The 10,496-nt window shown below is 29.8% G+C and overlaps 1 protein-coding gene across 1 annotated transcript; it reads left to right on the top strand.

Annotated features, from left to right (window-relative positions):
- Nucleotides 1–7,239: 7,239 nt before the first annotated feature.
- On the top strand, nt 7,240–10,496 carry LOC106446447 (malate dehydrogenase 1, peroxisomal-like). Its single transcript, XM_013888180.3, has 9 exons — nt 7,240–7,601; nt 7,718–7,933; nt 9,069–9,383; nt 9,457–9,546; nt 9,628–9,711; nt 9,783–9,818; nt 9,899–9,988; nt 10,077–10,171; nt 10,255–10,496. The coding sequence occupies exons 1-9, from the start codon at nt 7,539–7,541 to the stop codon at nt 10,325–10,327; spliced, it is 1,062 nt and encodes a 353-aa protein (XP_013743634.2). The 5' UTR covers nt 7,240–7,538; the 3' UTR covers nt 10,328–10,496.

Raw genomic sequence — 10,496 nt, 5'->3', positions numbered from 1 at the left:
TTGATATTTCTAATTTTTGTTTCATATACCTTAAAAGTCTTCGGTTGATTTTTGTTTGTTTTCTTTCTCCAATTATAATATATAGTTCGACCGTTTCTTCTTTTTTTTTTGATCAAACTACTAATATCATCAGATAGAAAAGCTTAAACTCTAAGAATTGAGTGAATATTTGTGCTAGAGAAAACTGATTTAACCAATAATATAGTGAGATATTATAATATTAGAAGGTATGGAAACTCTTCTATGTTGTCCTACGCTGGACATAATTAAGTTGTTGTCAATTGATTTTATATTTGTGATAACTGGAAATGCATCTTTATGTCTTCCTTACATCATCCTTAATTGGTTTGCGGTTCGACTATTTCTAATATACTGAGAGTAACATAAAATTAGATGTTGATTATCTCCTCCCAATTAGGAATGCACAGAATGAGAGAAATTCAAGATGAGACCAGTTTACAATTTTGTCCTCATATCTATATAGAGTTAGTTTATAGATTACTCTATTTGTTTCAAAATGTAATCAATTTTAATTAAAATATGTAATATTTAAAAATTATTACTTTAGAAATCTGTCATTTAATATATAAATTTAATCAATTACACAGTAATTTACATAATTTAATTGGCTACACAATATCCAATAAATATAAAGTTACATTGAAATATAAAAATAATTTATATAGTGAAACAAAAAATACTTTTAAACTATTATTATATTATAAAACAAAGAGAATATTTAAATTATATTGAACATTAGAATAGTAAAAATCAGAAAAGCTGAAATCTCAACGTCGATCATTTACGTTGGCTATGTTATTAACTTTGAAGATAACGTGAATGATCAAGAACAAAAAAGTTAATTTTAGCTTCAGTCATTTTTTTATAATCATTTTACCAAAAAGAAAAAAATAACAGGAAGATGACTAATAAAAAAAGATACAAACAGAGTACTGTAAAAAGGTGTTGATCATAATAGCAAACATTATAGTTTCAAAAATAGTCAACTTTATATTAAATATTAGTCAAAAATAATAAAATATATAATATTAATAAATTTTATTTTAAATATAATTTAACTTTTAAAATTTTTATCATTGCACATGGTGCAGAAAAGCACCTAGTATTATTTGAATTTCAAAAACTATCTGATGCACTAACGTTTTGTGACAAATCAAATTTAAGGAACTGGGCAAAAGATTGAGAAGAGGGATGTGGAGAGGTACAAAGAGTCTTCAATTGATGAGTTATAATGGAGCATTGAAGTGCCATTGTTGTAGTCGTAGGAGTTACACCGGTGAAGTTGGGTAGACGAACAGATTTGAAGTCGCTGGAGACGTCTGAGGCAAGTAGGTGTTGATCATAATAGCAAACATTATAGTCTCAAAAATAGTCAACTTTATATTAAATATTAGTCAAAAATAATAAAATATATAATATTAATAAATTTTATTTTAAATATAATTTAACTTTTAAAAATTTTATCATTGCACATGGTGCAGAAAAGCACCTAGTATTATTTGAATTTCAAAAACTATCTGATGCACTAACTTTTTGTGACAAATCAAATTTAAGGAACTGGGCAAAAGATTGAGAAGAGAGATGTGGAGAGGTACAAAGAGTCTTCACTTGATGAGTTATAATGGAGCATTGAAGTGCCATTGTTGTAGTCGTAGGAGTTACACCGGTGAAGTTGGGTAGACGAACAGATTTGGAGTCGCTGGAGACGTCTGAGGCAAGTAGGCTAAAGAAAAGGAAGCTATAAGTTATACAATGGGCTGGCTATTTTGATGGTTTTAGATGGTTCAAGACCCATCATCTAAACATTCGCGATGACGTGGCAGTTTGATTGGTAGAGAATATTTTATCCTATGTGGTATTCCTAAGAAGCTTCAAAATTAGTAGCTTTTATATAGTAGGACTAGATCCTTTCACCGCGCTACGCGCGGATAATATATTTAAATTTGTTACATTTATCATTTTTATTTGTATGCAAATTTTTCTATATTAAATTATATATAACTAATTTTTAAATTTGATTTTTTTTTTATATTTTTAGTTTGAAGTAAATATTTCTATTATATGTAACATAATTAACTAAGAAAATATGAAAAATCAAGTCCGAGATTTTAGAGTTATGTAAAAAAAATATAATTATGTATAGAACACAAATTATCTTAGTTTAAAAGATCGGAATCTCATCTCGAATAAATTTACGAAAAGAAAAAGTACTCCAATAACCTACTTAAAATATAAAACCTCCTTTTAAAAAAAAGCGTACTTAATAATATTTTTTACGTGTAATAGTTGAAAACTGACAATTGAATATCGATCTAGAATATTATTTTAATATATCTAATGTAAAATATTAATTGTAATAAACAAATTTTGAATTTTGTAATATTACATGAATTAGAAGTCTTTAAAATCTAAAATCTATTTTATTAACATACTATATATTTTATTCATTTATTATTTTTACGTTACAAAATATTGCTTTAGTTTTATTTGTATATTATTTTTTTAATAATTTAGATTCTTTTTAAGTAATTTTAAAATTATCAAGAATATAATATATTTAAAATTATTTATTTAAATATATCCAAATATGATGTCTCATTTTTATGTGTGTTTGCGTTGAGCATATTTAATTTGTAATTTGTATATTTAATAACACCTTATTGCGTGTCGTTCTATGGTTTTAATAAATATGTTGTCATCTCATTTTTATTACTACTAACATGATTTTTTTAGTGATCAGTGATAATGTATTTTTAACGTTATGTATTATATTTTATTGTATATTTTTTAACTCTTCGTGCTGGCACTTTTTTTAGAATCATTTTAATTATATAATAGGTTTCAAGATGTAAATAAAACTGTGTATGTTGTAAATTTAGATTTTTTAGTGTAGCTGAGCACTATAAATTATAGAAATTATATTATGATTTTATTTTACTAAATCTTTCAATCTGTGTATTTTTTTTGTTTTATTTTGTATTTTTACAATTTTATTGCATTATTCTTTAAATACAGAGAATTGATATTTCCAATTTTTGTTTCATATACCTTAAAAGTCTTCGGTTGATTTTTGCTTGTTTTCTTTCTCTAATTATAATGTACAGTTCGACCGTTTCTTCTTTTTTTTGGATCAAACTACTAATATCATCAGGTAGAAAAGCTTAAACTCTAAGAATTGAGTGAGTATTTGTGCTAGAGAAAACTGATTTAACCAATAATATAGTGAGATATTATAATATTAGAAGGTATGGAAAGTCTTCTATGTTGTCCTACGCTGGACATAATTAAGTTATTGCCAATTGATTCTATATTTGTGATAACTGGAAATACATCTTTATGTCTTCCTTACATCATCCTTAATTGATTTATGGTTCGACTATTTCTAATATACTGAGAGTAACATAAAATTAGATGTTGATTATCTCCTCCCAATTAAGAATGTACAGAATGAGAGAAATTCAAGATGAGATCAGTTTACAATTTTGTCTTCATATCTATATAGAGTTAGTTTATAGATTACTCTATATGTTTCAAAATGTAATCAATTTTAATTAAAATATGTAATATTTAAAAGTTATTACTTTAGAAATTTGTTATTTAATATATAAATTTAATCAATTACACAGTAATTTACATAATTTAATTGGCTACACAATATCTAATAAATATAAAGTTACATTGAAATATAAAAACAATTTATATAGTGAAAAAAAAATATTTTTAAACCATTATGTTATAAAACAAAGAGAATATTCAAATTATATTGAACATTAGAATAGTAAAAATCAGAAAAGCTGAAATCTCAACGTCGATCATTTACGTTGGCTATGTTATTAACTTTGAAGATAACGTGAATGATCAAGAACAAAAATATTAATTTTAGCTTCAGTCTTTTTTTTAATCAGATTAATTTTAGCTTGAGTCTTTTTTTTAATCATTTTACCAAAAAGAAAAAAAATAACAGAAAGATGACTAATAAAAAAAGATACAAACAGAGTACTGCAAAAAGGTGTTGATCACAATAGCAAACATTATAGTCTCAAAAATAGTCAACTTTATATTAAATATTAGTCAAAAATAATAAAATATATAATATTAATAAATTTCATTTTAAATATAATTTAACTTTAAAAAATTTATCATTGTACATGGTGCAGAAAAACACCTAGTATTATTTGAATTTCAAAAACTATATGATGCACTAACTTTTTGTGACAAATCAAATTTAAGGAACTGGGCAAGAGATTGAGAAGAGGGATGTGGAGAGGTACAAAGAGTCTTCACTTGATGAGTTATAATGGAGCATTGAAGTGTCATTGTTGTAGTCGTAGAAGTTATACCAGTGAAGTTGGGTAGACGAACAGATTTGGAGTCGCTGGAGATGTCTGAGGCAAGTTGGCTAAAGAAAAGGAAGCTATAAGTTATACAATGGGCTGGCTATTTTGACGGGTTTGGATGGTTCGAGACCCATCATCTAAACATTCGCGATGACGTGGCAGTTTGATTGGTAGAGAATATTTTATCCTATGTGGCACTCCTAAGAAGCCTCAAAATTAGTAGCTTTTATATAGTAGGATTATATATCCCCGTTTTCATTACTTAGGTAGCTCAAAATCTGAATAGATAGTTTTGTTTTCTATAAAAAAATTAAAAAGACTGCTGAGTTATTTTCACATATTTAGATTCTTTTGCTATCTAAGAACACTTTATCATTGTTTTCTGGATAGAAATTGTGATGCAATAAAAATGAATATAGCAATACTTGAAATGCAAGATCTCTCTTCGATAGCAAAGTATTAGTCTATACTATTAAAACATAAGTCAAAATTCTTTTTACGTGTGATATTTTAAAATGGATCATCCTCTAGAATGTTTATCAAATTTTATATAATTTAATCATTATATCTTTTAATATCTTCTTTTATTTAAAATACTATTGTTTAAGAAAAATCTAAGAAATTCTTTTCAAAATCATTTTAAATTTTGTTTCCGAAATTAATTAATTTAAATTTTAACTATCATAAAATATAATTATAGTTTCAAATTAATTTTTATGAAAGAAATTTAAAATCATATAGAATATTTTGATTATATTTCAATGATAATAAAAAATTAAATTAATTAATTTTCGGAAATACATTTTATAAAGATCTTAAAAAGATTTTGTTAGAAACAAATATCCATTTATATTTCAAATAAAATAAAATAAAATAATCTTATCCAATTTCGTGTATTTCAAGCAATTTTTCAAATAAGATTTTTACTACAAAATTATTTTTCATGTACAATATATTATAGTTTGCTTTTTTTAATATGTTTTTGTTGTTTTTAACATCTCAATATATTTCTTCTCTGTCATGTAGGCCCGATTTAATTTGACTTCCATATACATTTCAAACTTAGAAATAAAATTAAAAATTATGTAAAATAGTATTGTTAGATAATAATTTTCTAAAAGTAATTTTTTTACAAAATTTATAGTAATAACAATATAAGCCACTTAAATATAGGCATTATAGAGTGTTATAATAAATATAAATGATATTAATTTAATGATAATTTTTTTTATATAAAATAAAATGTTTTAGTATAAGAAGAAAAAACCCTCACGGATGTGCCAGTCATGATCTAGTTTAAAGTTAAACTAAGTCTATAACATTAGTTTCACTTCCAAGGTATTGAAATTTAACCCAATGTATGGTAAATTTTTATTGAGAAATTTTCTAAGATAGTGTTTTTAGTTTATTTTCACAAAATAGCTTTCAAGAAAAAAAATAACTAAAAAATATTTTATTGAAAAGTAAATATACATCTATTAATATATTGTATTTTTAGCACTTTCTACTTCTTTTCGAGTCATTACAGGTCTGGAATTGTATTCGATAGGAGATGAACCAGCTTGAACAAAAGAGTCAGAAAGAATCCGAATTGGAGATTTTCACGAGCAGAACAACTTTGCAGGCTGTTCTCGAGCGTACGGAGCAACCCGAGTGCATGTTCCAGCGGCAAATATTTTTAAGGAAACTACAAGTTATTTCAGGATTTGCCATAATCTCCCTATTTTCTCCTCAGCCGCCTGTGGCCTCCATATATCTTCTTTTTCTCTTTCTCTATATTTTCTACGCTGTTTTTGAGACAAGAAACAAGACTTGAGCTTTTGGTGATTTGTGATTTGATATTTTGTAAATGGAGAAGGCTCCATCTCTCTAATAATAGAAAATATTAACGTGAACCTTTTTTTTATTTCGTTTTTATAAACATGCAGTATTATTCAGAATTGGTTTCTGTGTTTTTTTCTTGTTTAGTCGACTTTGTTAGCCTAGGGTGTTAGGATGCTGGATCGCGAGCTGAACGTAAATAAGCATCCATTGATTGTCTTCATTCATGTATGATCTTAATGTTTGCATTGAATTGATCACTTAGTGTTTGATCGTAGGCTGAATCTATTCATTAACCGTGTAATAAGTTGCTAGACTTGTCATGAATGAGTATTACATCCCTAATCAGCGAAAGTAAATATTAGGGTGTTTTGTGAACAGATCGGGTCAGTTCTTAATGTTTATCATCGTATCTCAGTCCAAACGAGAGTTTAGGTATTGAGATCGATGGATAAAAAAAGAAGCACCATAACAGTGGACTGATCTTCCCTTGTTATCAGAGTTCTAGACTCGAACTGAAAGAACTTGAATAGTTGTTTGACTTGCATCCTTGTAACCCATTCAATCACTCTAGGCTAGCTCGCTTATCATCTTTGAAAAACCTTTTTGTTTAATTGTTACTTGCTTTCTAAGCTTCAATCAACTTTAAAGCCCATTCATTGTTTTAGCTTAATATTAATCCCAAATAAATAGTATAACTATTGGTCTTTGTGGAATCGATCATAAAGTGCTAAATCAACGTACTATTCGATTGTGATAGCGTGCACATTAGGTTAATTGGTATGTGTATACACGTAATATCATTTACACTCTAGGATTAACTAATGTAGATTTACGATTTAGAGTTAAAGAGTGAGATCTCAAAATTTAAAAAATAAAAAAGAAATATCAAAATTTTGATAATAAAAACCTATTTTCAGTATTTATTTTTTCTAAGATTATTTTGGTGACAAATACTTAAAAATAGTCATTCGAGAAAACTGTCCATTTTTATGTAGTTGTTATAGTTCCTGGAGCCGGTCCGTCTCTAACCATCGTATAGAAGCTGAAATAGCCTACAAAAATACGTTGCCATTTCTGTATTATCCAAATTTGGAACTGGCTGAGAAGTAAAATTGCAGAGCATAAAAATATTTAATTAAATAGAACGATTATTTGTAGTATTATGGATCGAGAAGAAGGCGCCGTGAAGGAAGAGAAGAAGATAAGCTCTGAAGACGCCACGCTTCCCAATACATATAACCATTTCTGACGTCATCTCCTATCTCTAATCAATATATAAACTTGCCGATTCCTCTTCATCACATTCTCAAACTTTTAATCGAAGCAAGAAAAAAAAAAAAAAGAAGAAGCAGAGCTATGGATGCAAACCAGCGTATCGCGAGAATCTCTGCTCATCTCAACCCTCCCAATCTCGATCAGGTATTCTCTCTTGATCCGTCTCGTCGTAGGCAATTTAGGCGATCACGATCGGATCGATCATATGACTTTTTTTAATTTTGATCCGATTTAATTCGATTTGTTTTTTTTTTATACAGATTGGTTCCGGGTCGGGTCTTGAAGGGGTGGGTTGCCGGGCGAAAGGCGGGTCTCCAGGATTCAAAGTGGCGATACTGGGAGCAGCGGGAGGGATAGGGCAGCCTCTGGCGATGTTAATGAAGATGAATCCGTTGGTGTCGCTTCTTCATCTCTACGACGTTGCTAATGCTCCTGGTGTCACCGCCGATATTAGTCACATGGACACTAGTGCCATCGTAAGTTCTATTTCATTTCTAAACGCTTTGGTTGATGATAACATTGAATTTGAGCTCAAGATCATCGATACTAGCTACCTTAGACCATCTCCAATGGCTTACTCTATTTTTTTACTCTAAAATAGAGTTTGAGTTTGTTCCACTCAAACTCTATTTTAGAGTAGAAAATAGAGTGATAAACAAAAAAACAAATTACTCTATATTTAGAGTAAACCTATTTTTCACTCTATTATAGAGTGAAAAATAGAGTACCATTGGAGCATTTTTACTCTAAACTCTACTTTAGAGTGAAAAATAGAGTAGGGTTGGAGATGCTCTTAGAGGAAAAATGAGCTTCAAGTTAAAATCTTCTAGCTTTGATTCCAAAATTGTTACTGTTTTAAAAGCCTTGTCGTTGATTTAAACCATTTAATTTTGTATATTTTTAAAATAAAAACATCATTATTTATATACATAACCATATTTCAACCAATAGAAAAATACAAAGTCATATAACAATGTAAAATTAATAAATTTGACATTAAAATTCTAAAACACGGTTATTTTGTAACAAAAATTGTACTCTACAATGACACTGAGGGGAGTATATGATAGTTTAATAGAGAAGTTGATGAGCTGAGAATATTGAGCTCAAGATCATGGAGACTAGTTATAGATTCTAGTGGCTATGATCGAAAATTGCTACTTAGATGATGGTTTCATAGAGAAAATTGAGCTTATGACTCTAAAAAGTTTTTTTTTTTCATGGATGTAGTTTAAGCTTTGATTCAAAAATTGGTATTGTTATATGGTTTAGTAGAGAAACTGCTGATAGAAATGAAGCTAAGAACATTAAACTCAAGATCATGGACCATACACTAGTGCTGTTCTAAGTCAATTTTAGGCGATGATCGTGAGCTGTAATACTTATACGGTAGTTTAATAGAGGAAATTGCTTGTTACAACTAGTTAACGAGCTGAGAAGACTGAGCTCAAGCTCATGGACACTAGCTCTGTCTTTAGTTTTAAATTCTATTGCCTGCCTCTTCCTCATTGGTACTTATATAATGGTTTGAAAGATATGTTGTTAGAAATACAAATAGTTGATTTTAAATTCTTGAGATTCGTGTCGATGTTCTGGGAAATTTTGTTTCAGGTTCGTGGATTTCTCGGTCAGTCGCAATTAGAGGAAGCACTTACGGGTATGGATCTAGTGATCATACCAGCTGGTGTTCCGAGGAAGCCAGGGATGACGAGGGATGATCTTTTCAAAATCAACGCTGGCATTGTGAGGACACTCTCTGAAGCTATAGCCAAGTGCTGTCCCAAAGCGATTGTGAATATCATCAGTAATCCTGTGAACTCTACCGTGCCAATCGCAGCTGAGGTTTTCAAGAAAGCTGGCACTTTTGATCCAAAGAAACTCATGGGAGTCACCATGCTTGATGTTGTTAGAGCTAATACTTTTGTGGTATGCACTCATAAACACACATTCTTTGTTATCTAAATTGGTTAACGCGATAGCCTTTTATGGTTTGAAACAGGCGGAAGTAATGAGTCTTGATCCTCGAGAAGTTGATGTTCCAGTCGTTGGAGGACACGCAGGAGTTACAATCTTGCCTCTGCTTTCTCAGGTTTAACATGATTCACCATCTTTTCTGATTGTTCAAAAACTCTTGTGTATGTGTATGTTCTCATCATTATGTATGTCACAGGTGAAACCTCCTTGCTCTTTCACTCAAAATGAGATTGAATATCTCACAGACCGTATCCAAAATGGTGGCACTGAAGTTGTCGAGGTACATACAAGCCCTTCTCTCAGCTTCCGTTGCTGTGAACTTTGAATTGACTGTTTTTAATCACTATGCAGGCAAAAGCTGGTGCAGGTTCTGCAACACTATCCATGGTAGGTCTTTATTGTAACATGTGGAGTTTCAAATTTTACCTTCTGAATCTATGTGTCATCACGTTGAATGCCAATTACAGGCTTACGCAGCAGTGAAGTTTGCAGATGCTTGCCTCAAGGGTCTACGTGGCGATGCAAACATCGTCGAGTGTGCATTTGTGGCATCTCATGTACTGTCCTTCTGAAAATATCATTTTGTATAATCTTTTTTCTTTAGTTTCTTTGGTTACAATAAACTTTGTCTTATTCGTCACACAGGTGACTGAGCTTCCCTTCTTCGCATCAAAGGTGCGTCTAGGAAGATGTGGGGTCGATGAAGTGTACGGTCTCGGACCATTGAATGAATACGAGAGGTAATATTTAAAATCTTATGTTTAGTTCACTTTGGTTTCGAACTTGTTCTGTGTTCATATCGGTTTGGTTCCCTATTGGTCAGGATGGGACTGGAGAAGGCAAAGAAAGAGCTTGAAGGGAGTATTGCGAAAGGTGTTACCTTTGTGAAGAAGTAAAGACCGTTGACAAACACTTAGTTTTATCTTTCGAATAGTGATTTGTTTGGAATAAGAACAATGCCTCGCAATAAAAGCTCATGCGAGTAGTCTGATTTTGAAGATTCAATAAACTGCAGTCACTCTGTTCTTAGATACAAGAATGTTTATGAGTTCATATTCTTATCTT

This window comes from Brassica napus, chromosome A4 (genome assembly GCF_020379485.1).
Source record: "Brassica napus cultivar Da-Ae chromosome A4, Da-Ae, whole genome shotgun sequence".
NCBI classification, from domain to species: Eukaryota; Viridiplantae; Streptophyta; class Magnoliopsida; order Brassicales; family Brassicaceae; genus Brassica; species Brassica napus.
Note: the sequence above shows the minus strand (reverse complement) of the source record. Positions and strands in the feature narration are given on the sequence as shown.